This window comes from Urocitellus parryii, chromosome 5 (genome assembly GCF_045843805.1).
Source record: "Urocitellus parryii isolate mUroPar1 chromosome 5, mUroPar1.hap1, whole genome shotgun sequence".
NCBI classification, from domain to species: Eukaryota; Metazoa; Chordata; class Mammalia; order Rodentia; family Sciuridae; genus Urocitellus; species Urocitellus parryii.
This window is the reverse complement of record NC_135535.1, coordinates 37155092-37174443: the sequence shown is the minus strand read 5'-3', so window position 1 is coordinate 37174443 and position 19352 is coordinate 37155092. Positions and strand designations below refer to the sequence as shown.

Genomic DNA, 19352 nt, shown 5'->3' with positions numbered 1-19352 from the left:
ACCAAAATAGACCTGTAGACCAATGGTACAGAATAGAGGATACAGAGTCTAACCCACATAAGTTCAATTATCTTATATTAGAGCAAGGTGTCAAAAACATACATTGAAGAAAAGATAGCTTCTTCAACAGATGATACTGGGAAAACTACAAATCCACAGGTAACAAAATGAAATTAAACCTCTCTCTCTCACCGTGCACAAAACTCAAAGTAGATCAAGGACCTAGGAATTAAACCAGGGACCTTACACCTAATGGAAGAAAAAGTAGGCCCAAATCTCCATCATGTTGAATTAGGCCCCAACTTTCTTAATAAAACTCTAGTAGTGCAAGAATTAAAACCAAGAATCAGTAAATGGGATAAATTCAAACTAAAAAGCTTCTCGCCAATAAACAATCAGTGGGGTGAATAGAAAGCCTGCAGAATGGGAGCAAATCTTTACCATAAGCACATCAGAGCACTAATCTCTAGGATACATAAAGTGCTCAAAAACCTTAACATCAAAAAACCAAATAACCCAATCAATAAATGGGCCAAAGAACTGAACAGACACTTCTCAGAAAAAGATATACATTTGATCAACAAATATATGAAAAAAATGTTCAACATCACTAGTAATTGGAGAAATGCAAATCAAAACTATTCTAACATTTCATCTCACTCCAATCAGAATGGCAGCTATCAAGAATACAAACAACAATAAGTGTTGGCGAGGATGTGGGGGAAAGGCCACATTCATACATTGCTGATGGGACTGCAAATTGGTGCAGCCAATCCAGAAAGCAGTATGTAGACTCCTTGGAAAACTTAGAATGGAACCACCATTTGACCCAGCTATCAGTGCCACTCCTCAACTTATATTACCTTTAATTTTATGTACATATTTTTGATTGAGTTTTCCTGTAGCTACAATGAATTCATGCATAGATTTTTATTAAGTTTGTGTAAATCTATACACTAATTTGGAAAATATTAATATCTATATTATATTAAATCTTCCAATTCATGAAACTTTATATACATCTTCATGTATTTAGGTCTTCTTTAATGTTTGATTATTTTATACATTTTATAATACAGATTCTGAACATATTTTGTTATATTTATACTTAAGATTTAATTTTTTGTCATTGTATATAATATTTTTTAAGATTTAGTGTCCAAATTATTGTTAGTGAATATAACTAGTAAATACTTTTATATCTTAATCTTCATTCTGTTATTACGTTAACTCTACTTACTAATTCTAGACCTGTTTTTGTTTGTTTTTTGTTTTTTTAGATTTCTTGACATTTTCTATGTAAACACTAATGATTCCTATGAATAGTCTTATCTTTTTTTCCTTTTTAATCTGAATACATTTCATATATGTTTATTTTTATTGTCTTTTTGGACTGGCTAAAACTAGCAGTATGGCCCTGAATAAGAGTGTTGAGAGAAATAGTCTTATTTTGTTCATGATCTTAGGGTAAAATACAATGTTAATGATTAAGAACAAAGTTAACTATAGGTGTTTCTGTAGATGCCCTTTATCAAACTGAGGAAGTTTTCTTCTAATTTGTCATGAATGTTGAATTTTATCAAGTCCTTTTTCTACCTGTCTAGACACGATCATCTTTGTCTTTGAAGCCTGGCATGTGAACTACATCAGATAATTTTCAACTAATGTTGCATTTATGGGACAAATCTTACATGTTAAAATGCATTCTTGTTTTTATGTGTTGATTTTTTTATAGAAGGTAATATTCCTTGTTCTGAAATCTGCTTTGTGTGACAGTCTTATAGTCATTCTATCTTTTTTGAATAATGATTGCATCATTTGTCTTTTCCTGTCCTTTCATTTTTAATCCATCTGGATAACTATACTTTATGTAGGTTTCTTGTAGGCAGCGTATACTTGATTATCCAATCTGACATCTCTATATTTTAACTAGAGTTTTTAGGCAATTTACATTTAAATTAATTATTGATACACACACACACACACACACACACATATATGTTACAGCTTATCATTATCTCTCTTTCCTTCTTCTTCCTCTTCTTCTAATAACATTTCCCCTTTTCTTCCTCCTTTTTAGTTGTTTTGATTACTTTTTGTAGCTTTTGTTTTTCCTTTTTTTTTTTTTTTTTTTGGTAGTAGGTGGGGATTGAAACCAGGGATGCTTAACTACTAAGTGACATCCTCAGCCCTTTTTTTTTTTTTTTTTTTTTTTGAGATAGTGTCTCACTAATTTACTGAGAGCTTCACTAAGTTGCTGAGGCTGGCTTTGAACTTGTGCTCCTCCTGCCTCAGCCCCTTGAGCTGCTGGGATTACAGGCATGTAGCATCACACCTGGCTTTAGCTTTAGCTTTTATGTTTCCTTTCAATTCTGTCCAAGTGTTTATCCATATTTACGGGGTTATTTTTGTTTTTTTAATGTTCGTCTTTGTTAATTTTACCCTGAATATGAAAATGAGGTATTCTGGATCAAAAATAGATGACTTTTATTTTTATCTTTTTTCTTTTTGTGGTACTAGCGGTTGAACTCAGAGCCTCACACATGCTAGGCAAGCACAAGTGTGTGTATATATATGTGCATATATAATACACATATATCTACAAACATATTATTGCTATTATTATTTTACATAAACTTTTATCTGTGAGATAAATTGAAAATAATAAAAATAAAATTTTAATTTTATTTTCATATATTCATTTCTGATGTTCTCCTTTATTTTTGCCTTTTATCCATCCATGTTTCTGATCCATATTATTTTCCTTGTCTTTGAAGAACTTCTTTTGACCTTTCTTACAAAGCAAGTCTCCTGGGGGGGGGGGGGGGGAATTGGCCTCAATTTGTGTTTTCTTGAGAAAGTCTGTCATGTCTGAGGAAAAATTTCACAGGGTACAGAATTCTAGAGTGATGCCTTTTTTTTTTTCTTGCCAACAATGTAAATATTTCATTACACTTTCTTCTTGTTTACATGGCTGCTGAGAAGAAGAAGGTATGATTCTTATTTTTGATCTTCTATAGGTATGATTTTTTCCCTTGCTTTTTAAAAATCTTTTCCCTATTTTTTGAAATTTAATATGACACACCTATTTGTAGTTTTCTGATATTTTCCCTGCTTATTGTTTTTTGGGATTAATGGATTTGTGATTTTGTGTCTGACATTAATTTGGAGGATAATTCTCATTCTTGCTTCAAATATTACTTTAAATATTGCTCCTGTTCTTTTTTCTCATATTCCTCTAATATTCCTATTATTCCTATGTAACATCATTTATAGTTGTTGCACACGTTTTGGATATTCTTTTTTTTTAAATCATTGCTTTCCATTTTAGATTTTTACTGAGATATCATCAAACTTAGAGATACTTTGCTCAGCCATGTCCAGTCTACAGTGAACTCATCAAAGTTCTTCTTCATTTCTGCTACAGTGTTTATTTATTTATTTATTTTAATTTCAGAGCTTCTTTTAAATTATTTTTTTTCAAAATTTCCATCTCTTTGCTTGCTTACATTATACATGTGTCCTTGAATGTTTTCTACTTTTTCCATTAAAGTCCTATGTCAATCAGTTTTCATTGGTGTAACAAAATAGAGATAATGAAATTAAAAGGAGGAAAAGTTTATTTTGGCTCACAGTTTCAGAGATTTCAGGTCATGATCACTTGGCCCTTTTGCTTTCAGTCTGTGGTGAAGCCCCCATATTGTGGCAGGGAGTGTAGTATTATAGATAAAGCTGCTCACTTCATGTCACCCAAAATGCAGAAAGAGGAAGAGGAAGAGACTAGAATCTATCCCATAATCTCCTTAAAGTTCACATCCCCAGGGATCTAAGAACTTTTCCTAAACCCCATCCCCAGAGGCTCTTCTACCTCCTTGTAGCACCACAGGCTAGGCACCAAGCCTTTAATATACAGCCTCTGAAGGACATTTCATACCCAAATTATAGCATTCTACCCTGGGCCTCCAAAAGTTCATGTCCATCTCACAATGCAAAAGTCACTCAGTTCATCCTCCAACAATCCCCAAACTCTAAAAAGTTATAGTATTGCTTCAAAGTAAGTCTACAGTCTATTCTGAGACTCAATGCAAACTCAGCTATAGCCCTCATAAAAATCAAAACTCAAACAATTTCCAAAACTCAATAGTTCAGAATAAACAATCCTATTCCAAAAGGGAAGAATAGGAAAAGAATAAGCAGGTATCAAATCAAAGCAAGGACAAAGCTCAGCAGGACAAACCTTAACTCCTATAGCTGCACATTCACCATCCAGGGCACAGGTGATGTGACGTGAGCCCTCAGGACCTTGAGCAGTCCCATTTCTGTGACTTCGCAGAGGCCTCAGCTTAGTAATTATAGCTTTTAAAATTTCTGATCTGATAATTCCAACATTCCTGCCTTATGTGACAGGTGCTGATGCCCATTCATCTTCTTCAAATTGCCTTTTAATATACTTTGCAATTTTTTTTGTTGAAAGATGAACATGATGTTCTAGGTACAAGGAATTCTAGTCAGTGTCTGTTAGTAATGTGGTGGTGAGGTGTGAGGTGAGGAGAAAGTTCTTTTGTCTTTCAGTGAGTCCCTGGACTGGGAACCTTAGTAGTACTTCTCGGTTTCTTTCCCCCTTAGATAGCTCAGGATGGCTAGAGGGAGCCGGAATTGAGTATTTCTTTATACTCAAGGTGATTTAGGTTCTGGTAAAATTCCAGCAGGCAAGGTTCTCACAAACAGTTTCTTTGAGGATAGACCTTGTTAAGAAGAACAGAATGTTCTGGATTATTTTAACATAGTTCCTTTTATCCACCTCATGTCTTAAGTATGAGGAGATTTTTTTTTTTCTCTGATACTCACTTGGGCTTCTGGATATGGAGCCCCCAAAGTGTGGAGGCTCCTGCTGTTTTTAATTTTCAGACTTGTCCACACTGAGCCCCCAGTAATTTATCAATTGCAGTTCTGGTTTTTCCCCCACCCTGACACTTACTTGTTCCTGAGGAGGTTTTTATTCCAGCAAAGAGTGATTCTCTAAATTCTTCATTCAATCTCTCCAGTTTGGGGAGCAGCAGTTTGCCCTGTGACCCCACTCTTCAGCAGATCTCAAAAGCATTTTTAGTTTTTAGTTGGGGCTTCCTCTTTGTTGTCAGAATGGTGACCAATAAGCTCCTATTTGCAAGACACAAACTGCAGGTCTCTCTCCACTTTTGATTCCCAGGATGCCCCCTACTGGTCTATAGGGTAGTAAGTTGGGGCTTTGCTCTCGCACTGTAGGGGGCTCACTCCTTCAGTGTCTCTGGGCTTAGTGTCTCTGGGGAGAGGATAGAGCTTTTTGTCTTTGCTGGCCTGTCCTGATGTAGGATAAGCCATGGCTGTGGACAGGGAGGTTAAGTGGCACTGAATCTTTCCAGGCTCTCTCTTGGTGGAAGAGTGCCCTGGGTTCCATTCCACAGGATTGCTGCAGAGTCAAGGAGGAGGAGAGTGAACCCAGCTTCTTTGCTGACATTCACTGGTGACAGGTTGGGGACTCAATGCTTTGTGGAGGGGCAGGGATCTGCTTTCTTCTGGGTTCATAATGGAGCTGGAGGATAGTCCATTTCAGAGCTCCAAGACTCCTTTTCTGGGCCTCAGGCTAGATATAGCTGGCTTGCTTTATTTTTATTTTTTCCTTTGTTGTTCATAGGCAGTTCCACATTTGGGGCTGCTCTAGGGACCAGGCCAGAATATATAGCATAAATAAATAAATAAATAAATAAGCAACAGTAACAAAAACCCAGACTCCCAAACAAGGAATTCACCATCAGGTTTTCTCTCAAGGTCTGATAGCTTGATAGCCTTTGGATAGTTATTTTAGCCCAACATTTAATTTTTTTTTCCACAAAAATTAGTGGAAAACATAAGGTGGAACTAATCTCCAGAATAATGTTTAAACTGAATGGAGCAAATAAATTGCAATTTACTGAAAGAAAAAGTTTAAGGTAGCATCATTAACAAGTCAGTGGGACCAGAGTATGCAGGCTAAATATTTAATTTCTCTTCTCAAATAGTTGCTTTCCCTAGGGGCCTGACCTACCTGGAGGAGTAACTTAGTAGCTCAGTACTCCTTGTCACCCTGGCTCCTCCTCCTCACCTCCTCTTCCTTATGTGTGTTGATTCTTGTGATATTTTTTCAGTAGAAAAAAGAATTTCACAAAATGTTTTGGAATATATGATCTTTGTGTGCTTTTGTAGTATCTTGTTTTTAAAGGACTCTGTATTCTGTGATAACCTGAAAATGAAATTTTTGCCTCATGTAAGTGTTGGCAAAAGGTGATTCTGGTTGCTTAGAATTTTAATTTCTTGCTTCTAGAAGATTACCTCCAACATTTTTGGCAGACTCAGCTGATCAAAGAATGAAGATTACATATGCACAGTTCAACCCAAATGCTTAGTTTTCTTTTTTTTTCTTGTTAGAATGCAAAGAGAAGTGTCAACCTATTCAAATGTATGTTGTACTCTTATGTGTTTCTGCTGACACCCTCTTCACTGCATGTAACGGCGGAGTTCAAATGAGCCAGATAGGCAGTTAAAGTGGGAAAATAAAGAAAATGTGCCAGAATTATTGGCATTGAGCAAAAATGTTGTTCCTGAGTCTTGGAGTATTTACAACACATAAGGATGTTTCTCAGTCCTTAACTCTTTAACAACTCTTTTTATGTGAATTAAACAATTAACTCTTTATTGAATATAAAGAAATCAATCATTTCATTCATATTAGGTTTGACTTCTCTTTATTGGGAAACTTACAGAGAGCCAGCATTCTTTACCAGGTTTTCTCTAACTCCTCCTAGATTTGCTTAGTAAATTGATATTTAATATTGCCTGATATGTTTATACTGATTATGTAACCAACCCTATTAAGTGCCCAGACATCAATATTTAATTTTCAGAGTTCTCTGTGGTGAATGCCAGATTCCATTTTAACTTCTTGAATTAAGCAAAAGGGCTTTAGTTCTTTGAAAGTTTCATTTTTGGGGGGAAAAAATTAAATGTTGTTTTTATATCTGGTAAAAATACCTATGTTTTCCTAGTTTCCCCCCATGTAAGAATTTTATGAGGATATTACCTTACATCACACTAAATCAAGCAGATATTCCATTAAATTTACTTTATCAAAATAATATTTCAGCATACTTTATGTTCTTTTCTGTTCTTATTATTAGAAAATTGAGCCTTAGAATACCCTTTGTAAATTTGAGATGACGTTATTCTTGCAGATCCCAATACAAGAGAGGGCCTTCTGTAACTCTTGAGTAATAAGATCTATTTTAACAGTTAATTAATCTTTGAAAGCCTAGCAAGCAGCTAGACACTTGGGAAATTTTGGTGGTAGTGCAAGGAGTTCTTAAGAAAATTGTGTCTGAAATCTGTTCGTCTGGGACTTATGAGACAAAATTAGCAGGAATCAAAGTCATGTTTCTTGTTCACTGGTTTCCTTGCTGCAGGAAGGACTTTTCATTACAAAGATATCTACAGGAGAAAGTTGGGCTTTCATTTGTAGCTTAAGTTTCAGCTTGTTTAATAATTCTACTAATTATCCTGGCAACTTGGAGATATTTAAAATACTGCATGGAAAACCTAGGCCAGTGTTCATATACAATATGTCCATTTGAAGGCTGTTCTGACCAAAGCATCACTTTCTGTTTTCCAACTTAGCTATTTTGTTTACTCTTTTAGAAGTGGTTCCTTCAAGATTGGATACATTTCCATAAAGTGAAAGGTCCCTGTGTGGAATTACAATTCCACATAGCATTAAGTGCCTACTGGATTTAAACAGCTGTAAAACTATAGAATATTTCCTGAGTACTGATGTGAATATTGATGAAGATGTGGACTCCCTCTGATAGTTCCCTAGACTTCCCCAATGTCAAAGGAAATGAAAAAGCAGCCTCCTCCTCCTACCACAAAGTGATTCCTTGTATCAAATGAGGGTGCTTGATTTAAACTAATTTTTCTAAAATTAAAATTCTTAAAAGCATAATTGAAAACTGTAGGTAGTTTAGCCCAATGAAGACTTGAAATATTGTAAATCCATTAAAATCTGTACAAAAATCACCATACTCCAGAAACAAAATGAAAGGCACTTACCAGACCTATTTTCATGACATGAGTATACTGACTTGTGGTGAGACACTGACCTTTTAAGACATATTACATTCTTAGGAATTTAATGGCTATTTTATCACAGATGCTTCAGAGACTCTACATAGAAGAAATCATGCATGGGACTTTTGTTTGCTCCCCTTAGAAGACATTTGGTTAGCTTCTGTCCCTCAGATATTGCTAAGACACATTTTGATGCTTTCCTTTTAAATGACCCAGTTGTTAAAGTTCATGTTGCATGCAGACTTTATTTGTGGGTTGAGCACAGAAAATTGCCTCTCTTCCTTTATGGTATCTTTTTTTTTATGGTATCTTTTTAACTGATAGAACAATACAGTATTTTATCTACTATAATAATGTGCCTCATTTAGAAATGATGCAGATTTCTGAAAATAATGTTGTTTCACACAGATTTTTAAGAATTGAGTAGCCAAAATTCTAAGGAATTGTGTGGTGTATTAATTCTGGTTTTAAAATATTACCTGCCACAAAAGAAAAAAAAATCAACATTTCCCCCATCTACTTCTAAAAGCCCTAATGCTAAATATGGAAACATGAGAAAATTAAAATTACAAGGTGAAAACGTGACAAATAGAAATTTTGACATTCGGTTTAAAGTTATAGTCATACTGGTTAAGTGACAAAATATCTGAACGATTGATTTTTTTTTTCAATGATTTGAACAGATTTCTACCTTGGCATTCTAGAAATTTAGGAACAAAGATTTATGATACTAATGAACACTTGAATAAATGTTTCTTTTAACAATTAAAATTCTAGTTAGCCAGGTAAAATAGTTATTCTTTATTCTTTATTAAGAGCCTGCTAAGTCCAAAGTAGAGGATCTAGCCTACCAAGCCTATATCTTGTTTGTTGTGGTGAAAATATTCTTTTTCATGACTGGCAACCAACTATAGTTAACCACCAAAACAAATATCTGGCAGTAAAATTTTTCTCTCTATTCTCAATAATTGCACTTTAAAGGTACATAATATTGTAACAAATAAGAAAGCTGCTGGGAGCATTTTGACAGCCCAAATAGTAGCAATGGGAGATTGTGGTTCTACATAGTCTGCACAGTGTGCATTCAGCAGTAGGTAGCTCTTTAGACAGCAGCAAAGAGAAAATGATCATCTTTACATCAGCAAATAAGATAAAAACAAATGTTACAGAAATCAGTTATTCAACATGTGCTATCCTCAGCACTGTAGGACTTAAAAGCTTCACGGATGGAAATACTAACGATCTGGTACTTTGAACTGGATGCTTACAACTGGGAGGAGTAAGATTGATCTGTATGTTTTGGGTGAGGGCAGTGTGAAGTAGTACACTGGTTTTATGCTAACCATTCTGGAAGTTCATTTAGTCTTCCAGGATTTCAGAGAAACCTCATTTTCAATTCAGCTTAGTTAATTAACGATCTTCATGCAAAGTTTGGGACTTGAAAGTGGGGTGTCCCAGATTTTTCTTTCCCTCATTTCTCTGGCTGTGTCTTGTTAATCTACTTCAACAATTGTTTCTTTTTCATAAGGCCATTAGATGGTAGAGTTCCTTAAGACATTTAGTTTTTCTTTTCATTACTTTTTCCCTAAATGATCTCATTCCAGTCAATAGCTTCCCTTAACATCTATACATGAATGACGTCTAAATGAGATCTGCACATTAAACCAGTCCTCCATCCCTATATCTAACTGTCTGTTGTCTTAAAAGGACCTCTTTAGTGGGAAATTTCCAAGATAATACATGATCTTTCCTCCTAAGCCTAGTCCTTACTAACCTTTTCTGGTTTAGCAATTGGTGCCACCATCCAGCCAGCTGCTCAAGCCACAAAATAAGAATGGCCCACATCCTATTTGTCATCACATTTTTTTTTCCAATTTACTTATAAAGAAAACTTCTTGACATTCACTACCATAACCTGCATCCACCACAGGAGCCTCTCAGGTGATTGTCTGGCATAAATTGTGACACCCACCATCAACAATCCTCTATTTTCTACACTGAAGTCAAAGTAAGTGTTTTTTTTTTTTTTCCAAAACCCACTCTAAAGTGAAAGGAGCCAATCTGAAAAGTCGACATGTTGTATGATTTTAACTCTCTGACATGGTGAAAAATGACTTTGGAGACAGTAAAAGGATCATTGTTGTCAGGGTAAAGGTAAAGATGAATAGGAAATGCACAGGGAATTTTAAGAGCAGTGAATTTATAATGTATGATATGACAATGGTGGACTATGCCTTACATATTTGTCAGAACCTATACAATACACAAGAAAACTGAACCATATATAAACTATGGACCAGGGTAATAATGATGTGTCAGTGTTAGTTCATTAGTTATAATGAATGTTACCATCCTGGGCAGATTCTTGGGGGAGGCTCCATGTATGTAACAATGGAGGTAGTATGGGAATTCTCTTCTTTCTGTTCAGTTCACTATAAATCTAAAAATACTCTAAACAAATAAAGTGTATTTATAAAATTCATTCTGATCTTGCATCTTTTCCTCAACTCCTAGAAGTGCTTTATTGCCCACCTCCCAGTGTTGCTGAAGCAATGAATGGTTGGACCAAGTCCTTGGCATGGCTCCCACCCACCTCTGCAGCCCCATCTCCTCGTGTACCATTCTCATTCTGCCTTCCAGCCAGGCCGGTCTCCCTCAGGTCTGAAGGAGACAAGTGTAATTTTGGGTCTTGCCTCTTTAACCCCCCCCCCCTTGCCTAATCAATATCTGCTCATTGTCATTTCCTAATGGAAGACTTCTTTGAGGTCAACAGCCTGTGTGAAGTTCACTGATTTTGCTATATTTCACACATAAAACCTAAATTACTTCCCTAGAACCCTTACATACACACTCTCTCCCCCCACTTCTCTCTTTCTCTCTATTTATACACATACGTATATATATATACATTATATAAGTATATATAATGTGTATATATATTTGGATTATACAGAGGGACTTTATTTTTATAAACAAATCATTTACAAAGAATACAAGTAACAATAAATGTTTGCAAGGATGTGGGAGACAAAGGTACACTCATACATTGCTAGTGGGACTGCCAGTAGGTGCAACCACTCTGGAAAGAAGTATGGCGATTCCACACAAAACTAGGAATAGAACCACCCTTTGACCCAGTTATACCACTCCTCAGTATATATCCAAAGGAGTTAAAATCGGCTTACTAGTGACACAGCCACATCAGTGTATAGCAGCTCAATTCACCACTTTATATTTAAACCTTCATGAAAGATAAATATTCATGAGTGTGTATTAATATCATCTTCCCTACAAGACTTAAGTACCATGAAGGATACTTTGTCTATTCTTTCTCTCTACTGAACCTAGTGCACTAGTTCTACAACACCAGGGACATTCAGGAAATATTTGTTTAAAGAATAAATAGAAGAAAGAAGAAATACTGCCCTAGTGAACTGCTGGAATCAAGTTTGTTTGCCGTTCTCTCTAGCCATTAGACATTTGAAACCACTGCAATATAAATTAATCCCTCAGAAGAGGATTTTTTGAATATGCATTTTAAAAATCCCATGACAGCAGAATTTTTCTGACCTTAAGCATCTGTATTTCATGTGGTTATCTCTGGATTCCTAGGATTCTTGATAGTGACTGTGCTGAGTAAGGCCTTGAGAGCTGAGGGTAAGCCACATGGCTTCTCATTGGTGATGATTATCTGGTGTGGGGACATCTTTCATGTCCAGCCTCTTCTTTCAAATCCTGGAAAAATCCTTTCTTATTGAGTGGCCACTTGGGGAATAGAATGTTCTGGTCATTGTACACTGAATTCCTTGTTTGACCTGGATTCCTTTAAAAGTTGTCCTTTGGTAGCCACGTCAACATCAAATCACCGTGAGGACCCCTGTTTGAGGAGGCCTGTTGTACTTTGTTGACGTGTGGTTTCCAAGGCAAATTTTGTCTGACCTCATTAATAAAAAATTAAGATGAAGAAACAATTCCCTTCCTTTCCAGGTAAGCTAAGCAATTTATTTTAATTACTGTCAGCCTTAGTAACTACCATAGGGTTCCTAACCATTTACCTCAGTAATAATGATGTGACTTTGCAGTAGATTTTCAGCAGTCAGCTATGGATTTGGGGGTTCTCTTGACATTTACTTTTTTTTCCTATGTTAAAATTATGTATACATATATATGCATATATATATATATTCTGAGATTACCTTTTCTCATTGCAGTCTGTTCTTTCCCATGGTACTGTGGCAGACTGTGCTGTGGTTGGCAAGGAAGACCCTCTGAAAGGTCATGTCCCCTTTGCACTCTGTGTGTTGAAGAAAGGTGAGGCACCTTTGTCCTTCCTGGTTGTTTGGGCCTGAATGATAAACTCAGGTTAATTCTGTGTTTACTATCTCAAACTCCTCCCTAGACATAAATGCAACAGAGGAACAAGTTCTGGAAGAAATTGTGAAACATGTTAGACAGAGCATTGGCCCTGTGGCTGCTTTTCGAAATGCAGTGTTTGTCAAACAGTTACCTAAAACCAGATCTGGAAAAATTCCGCGATCTACTCTATCCGCCCTCGTCAATGGCAAGCCTTATAAGGTAAATGACCAAGGATGTTTAAGTCTGAGCTCTGAAATGTTTTTCACCATTTCTTTGGCATCAGCAAAACTCTTTAAAAATGTTCTCCGGCATGAATTGTATCCATAGAAAACATACTAGACTGACTTTTAAAAATATATTAAAAGGGAAACCGCATATTTCCTCTCTGTAGGAATGAGGGTTTGAGTAAGAAAGGCAGATTAATTAAAATCATATGCTTTGATTACAGGAATCCATGTGAAAATATTTTTCTATCAGTTATTATGTTAGTTAAATTAAAACATACTTGTAGAAACTGGATCATGTTGAATTTAAAGTACATTTTCCTTCATTCTATCCATTAATGGTTATTAGTGAATGAGAAAGCAAAATATTTGAGGTTGGTAAGAGATGCTTAAAACTTTTTAATTGGTTGGCCCTCTGATCCCATAGCTATTACTGTGTCCATAGGAATAATAGGTAAGGGCTCCGTCTCTGTCAAGCCACGTAACAAAGTACACTGTGGAAAATGTCTGGCATCAGAGGGAGCATGTGGAGAGCAACTTGGGAGGAAAAAGTTCATTTTGAATAATTTTTAATGAATGCAATATTAATCCTTGCAGATGAGCAATAATCATTAAAGTCAATTAAAATGAAAAAAAAAACTTTCTAATTGATGTATGTCCTAATTATGTCTTCTATTTGAAGGGAAAATTATTTTAGGAAACTTTAGACTGATATAGTCTTTAAATTTGTATGCACATTATTTGTGCACAAGTACACATATTTTTATCAATAATATCTAATTAAAGCCAATGCAGCAGTAAGGTGTACTTGCATGAATAAATGTCAAAAATAAAAAAAAAATAAAACTCCCTATGGAAATATACAGAAAGGTTCTGAAAAGGAACTCCAGAGAAAGTACCATCCTAGGACCAATAGTTTTGCTAATTAAACCATTTATTTTGTTACTCTGAAAGACTATACATACATTTTTAAATATCAAGTTCAAAGTTTCTCATTTGTATATTTTTAACAGAAGTATTATAATTTAAGATGATATAGAAATACAACACTGCATATAATTGCTTTCATTATAAAGATCATTAAAAGGGTTCAAGGAAGAGCATTTCTCTGACACTGAATTTCTTTCTAGGTAACTCCTACAATCGAAGACCCCAGCATTTTTGGGCACATAGAAGAAGTGCTAAAGCAGGCAGCATGACATTTTTTGTTTTCCAACTTTGAGTTAATAGTCTAGTTGGTATTATTTGAGCTGTTTTCCAGAAATGAATATTTAAATAGAAATTACTTGCTAGTTGAAATGTGAATTGTAAAGCTTGGTCTAAAGTGGTCTAAGGAAGACGAGTGAAAGGATCTGTACCTTCTGTTTGATTTGACACAATTGATATCATTGTCAGTTGCCTGTAAAATGGCTCATCATATGCTGTCTAGCACTTTTAGAAAAATCTATGTATTGTATGATTTTTTAAAAATTGTACTCCCCCAGAACACATGAACTGAAAATTCCTCTCATATAGATGATTCCTGAAGTTAAAAATCCACAGCTTTGATCTACATTCAAATATTCAAGTCAAGGTCAGAAAATAATTTTTTTCTTATAGAAATTTTGAGTATGCCCTAATATTCTTCAGATACTCACATTGTGTTAAATGAAATAAGATGAACGGGGAATTTTAGGTAGTCATCCAGATGGACAAATTTTATCTAGGTAGGAGGACCTGTCTAGCCACATGAGTCTGGAGGGAAGGCGGGTGGCCAGGGATATAGCCCTGCCTTCAGCTCATCTGTCACTTCGGCAAGAGAAGTCACAGGTCTGGCAGAGAACCTAGAGTCATTCCATCCCATCTTCTCATCATGGAGATGAGGCCTCCTGAGAAGTCTCACTCATGTCTCAGGTGCTTACTTGACTGTGTACTTTTTAATGACTCCAATTTCCTATAGAATCAAGGAAATGATATACAAGTGGAGTAGAATGGCAAGGAAAACTCTTAAAGAAGAATTCCAAAAGCTTTTTCATTAAGTTAAAGATCAAGGGACTTTTCAAGGAGTTACTATAACACCAATGATCTTTTCATGTGAGTTTGAGCCATTTATCTCAAGTTTCAGGAAAATAAGGCTTGGTGGAGACTGGAGAGCACCTGTTCCATCAAGGGAACAGCCTCTACCCAGTCCCAGCAGAATATGGCCCAGGAGGGAAAAGGATCCCCTACTGTAAGAGCCTCCGATTTTTAAAAGAAATCAAAAACCCATTGTTTCATGTGAAAATTCTAATTTTTAAATAAATAATTCATTTGAAAATTATTATGCCCAAACACATCTCTCCTTTTAGACTTCTATAAAATTATTAATCCTTTTAAAAAGAATTTGAAAAGGAGTCTTTAGTAAGTTTACAGTAATATACCAATCAACTTGAATAGATAAAAATAGATGATTAGCTATTTTGTTTACTTAGGGTTCTACATGCATCAGTTATACATTTAATCACAAAACATGTACCATGCCCAGTGAATCTTGGAAGTTTCTCAAAGTATTTCTCAGTTTTTCAGTCCTTTGTAAACATTATTATTAAGAGCAGATCTTTCTAACATAATAATCCAGGTGAATGAAATATATGTGAGATATAATAGATGGTTTATTGTTTTTGTTGTAAAGATTATTTACAACTTATATAAAAACATTCTGAAAAATGTTAGCTCCTTTTGGACTGTATGTTACAAAATAAATGGCTTCTCCAAGGAAATTCCTATTTGCTTCAACTCCCTTCTTGATTGTTAGTCCTGAAAAATATATTTGACTTTAATTACTTTAGTATCCAGGATTAAACTAACTATATAGACATTTAATAACTTGAAGTTGCTGAATTCTTTGAAATATCTTTTCTACTGGATGCATTTTATCAATTATCACAACTGTAGTACTTATAAATAAACTATTTTTAATATCAGCATTAAAATGTATTTCCTTATTTTTTTTCACATGAGTCAGTTAACTTGAAATAGCAAATTCTTTAACTGACGGTGTATTATTGTTCATTAGAAAGTTACAAAGTCTGGCAGGTCCAGGTCTAAGAATTGTGTAAAGTTTACTTTTTTTTTTTCTTGTTTTCCTGGCAACTAAATGTGAAGGGACATTTCAGCAAGAAAACTTGGTTTATTTTCCAGTTAAATGGGTATGAAAAACAGTGCGTAAGACCAAAGGAAGTAGTTATTTCTCATTGAGAAAATTTATCCCATTTGCAGGGTCAGAGAAAGTGCCATTAAATTCATGTGATTAAAAATTGGTCAATAAAGGTATTTTCAAGTCATCAGACTTCTTATAATTTGGTAGAAAAATAAAGGAATTTTCTAGTTTAATACTTGACCACAAAACTCTTTTACTATATAGAACCTAAAATATTTTGAATTAAATGTACTTTGAAAAACACTAACTTAATGTTACTAAAAAAATGCAATCATACTTATATTTGGTAAAATAAATTCTGTATGATCTACTTTTGGTCTTTTCCTGACACTTTATACTATAAGAAATTGAAAAAATCAAAATAAATTTTTCGAAATCTATAGAAAAATGTTTTACAATTAATTATTTTTCTCATGAAAATATATTAAATGTAACCAAATGAGACCTGCCTTACCTTTTAAAAAGAAGTTTTGTTAATATCAAATTGTATTTGAAAGGTTCTGATTTGATCATTTGAAATGTTGGAATTCACAATGTTTGTTGTCACAAAAAACACCGAATTTCCAAGGTCGATCCTTTACATGGTTTTAGAATCTGGCAGAAAATGTCTTATAAATTGCAGCTTATTTTATACTTTTTTTTGAGAGAAATAGCTGGATTTGGCATCAATATATGTTAGGGTTCCTTATAAATGACTGATATATCTTACCTGATCTCTAAAAAGAAGAAACTGACTAGTTTTTCCAATTTGGATACTGAGTGTCCCCCAAAGACTTGTGTGTTAAAGGCGTGGTCCCCAGGGTGGTATCTTGGAAATTGGTGTGCACCTTTGGGAGGAGGAGCTTTGTGTGAGGTCCTTAGGTCATGGGTGGGGAGCATAACCACAAAGAGGGCTGCAGGGACCCAACCCTTTCCCCCTCTCTCATTTGCTTCCTGACCTTGAGGTGAGCTGTTTGTTCTTCCACATACACCAACAGGTGCCATCGGCATACCCACCAGAGGCCCAAAGCAATGGCTCTGCCAAATCTTGGACGGGAGCCTCCAAAACTGTGAACTGAAATAAAATTTTTCCCTTTATAAATGCATTTTGCAGGTATTTCTTTAGAGTTAAACCTATCACAATGGTGTATCAGAGTAAATGCAAATCTATACCTAATGTTTTAATATCAAAGCATCTATATCACATTTCATTTTTATGAATCAAGTTCCCCATTTTTAGATGAGTTTAGATATTTTACTTTGTTTTTGCTCAACCAGCATTTTAAGAAAATTTAAAATCATGTCCATAAGCTAGTTTAGTACTCCCTCTAGTGGCGGACTTACTTTTGAAGTTAAATATTTGAGAGTAACTGAAAGAGTAATATCCATTATCATTCAAATAAATTGTCAAGTTTTATGTTACTAGAAAATAAAGCTTAAACAGAGAACTGGAAGTATTTTTTTTTATTGACAATGGAGAGGGTTTCTGTTACCATTACCTTTTGACTGTATCTGTTAAACAAAAATAGACATCAAAACAAATGTAATGTACGTGCAAACAGCAAATGAAAGTACAAAAAGAAATTACTAATGACAGGTCTTGCGCTTAATAAGATCAAGCAGCAGAAAATCAGCAATTAGATAAATGGTATTATTAAATAGATTTTACTTTGAAATCTTCCATATAAACAAAGAATAAACAACAATAACACCACCAAATAAAGCCACAGGGAAGAGATTACTCCTCTATACTTTTTATACACTATATATGTAACCATTCTGCCTTTTGTTTATTTCCTCTGATAAAACTGACTTCAGGGAAGTCGCAACAAGGCCATGTTGGCTAAAAGCTTATAACATTAGTCATGAGTCTGGCAAATGCTCTGTTCCATTGACAAAAAGGAAGGGTATCTGGGTTCTGTTTTTCCAGTGGAAATGAGCCTCAGTCTCTGCTGTGGTTGACATTCACTGTCCAGTTTGGGCTGACGGTTCAAGGGATTTGAATGAACATGTGTTTATTAGGAAAGAGTGTTTTATTTTTTTTTGTTGTTTTGTTTTTTCTTGGTCCACAGGTAACAAGAGAAGATTTTTTTAATATAAATTTGTTTAAATAATTGCTTTTGACTCTTGTAAACAGTTTGGCTTTGTTTTGTATTGAAAAGGAGATCAAGCCATCACAGTGCTATTTCTAGAGATAAGGACATCCCTGATTGCCTTTAAAGGTCATTTTTTGGCTCCAGTTCCAGGTTAAATCATTCTTTTTTACATGATCAGAGGCAGGTATTCAGCTTTAAGGATTAACAGACTTGAAGGAGAAACATGTTGAAGCATGAAACATGCTTCTAGGAAACATATTGATTTGACTGTTACAATTCAAAAACTGTAAAAATGGTGAAATGGTAAAATACAAACAGTACTTAGAATTGTCAAATGTTTGCACTCAAGACTCCATGAACCATATATTTTATTTTTTAAAAAATCATATTTATATCCATTTACATAAGACTTACACATTTAAAAAGAAATACACAGTAATACATAAATGCCTAGTATATTACAACATGAAAAACAAGTGGCTCCATTTCATAAAAGCATCTGTTGTACAGAATTTATGACGTAGATGATGCTTCTTATTCAAATGACTTAAGCATTTTATTACAATTGTAGTAAACTAATCAAATTTGATATCTGATGACCCCCGGAATCACATTTTATTTTTAATAAATCACTACTTGTCATTATTTCCTTCGAATTCGGTCTTCACAGAGGTTTCACTGCTCATCTTCTTAGATGGTAGTGCACTTTAGGTAGAGTAGACTGAAAACACGACATCTAAAATACGTAATGAACAGGGTTAGTTCACTGAAAGGTTCTGGCCTGGTGAATCCAGCTCCCTACTCTGATGCACATCCATGTATCCTGCCCACACCGGTCCTACCATGTAATGAATAGAACATCATCTAAGACCTAAACCATAGTGGACATCAGTATCAAGTCATCTTGTCCACTTTTGTGCAAGGAATTAAAATAGTAGGATTTGCTCACCTTTGGGGAAACTATAGAAGTAACATAAACAAAGGAAGTCACAGAAAATGTCGGCATGCCTTCTGAAATTTGACAGCATGCTAATTATGCACTGGGTTCAGTTGACCTATTCAATGGAAGAGATTTATATTTTCTAGTTCATATATTTTATTTTATTTTTTAAAAATATTTATTTCTTTAGTTTTAGGTAGACACAGTATCTTTATTTCACATTTATGTGGTGCTGAGAATCGAACCCAGTGCCTCACGCACGCTAGGTGAGCGCGCTACCACTTGAGCCACATCTCCAGCCCTAGTTCATATATTTTAGAGCTCTTAAAAAGATTATTTTGTTTAATTGTGATGAAAACATAATGATGATAGGTACAACATGATTTCAAGGCTCTGTGACAGTGGTATGGCATCAAAGTTTCTTTCTAGCCATAATATGCTTAAGA

The 19352-nt window shown here is 34.8% G+C and overlaps 2 protein-coding genes across 16 annotated transcripts in view; one reads left to right on the top strand and one right to left on the bottom strand.

Moving 5' to 3' along the window:
* Acss3 (acyl-CoA synthetase short chain family member 3) overlaps window positions 1–15613 on the top strand; it is a 166165-nt gene extending 150552 nt beyond the window's left edge. Inside the window, exons 14-16 of the mRNA XM_026391412.2 lie at window positions 12345–12444; window positions 12533–12708; window positions 13844–15613. Of these exons, the coding sequence (XP_026247197.1) occupies window positions 12345–12444; window positions 12533–12708; window positions 13844–13912 (345 nt within the window). The 3' untranslated portion in view covers window positions 13913–15613. The remainder of the gene's footprint in view (window positions 1–12344; window positions 12445–12532; window positions 12709–13843) is intronic.
* Window positions 15614–18673: 3060 nt separating this feature from the next.
* The window catches only part of Ppfia2 (PPFI scaffold protein A2), a 453020-nt gene continuing 452341 nt past the window's right edge, over window positions 18674–19352 (bottom strand). For all 15 annotated transcript variants that reach the window (XM_026391438.2, XM_077799256.1, XM_077799255.1 and 12 more), the window contains one exon: window positions 18674–18702. In XM_026391438.2, coding sequence (XP_026247223.1) covers window positions 18674–18702 — 29 coding nt within the window. The remainder of the gene's footprint in view (window positions 18703–19352) is intronic.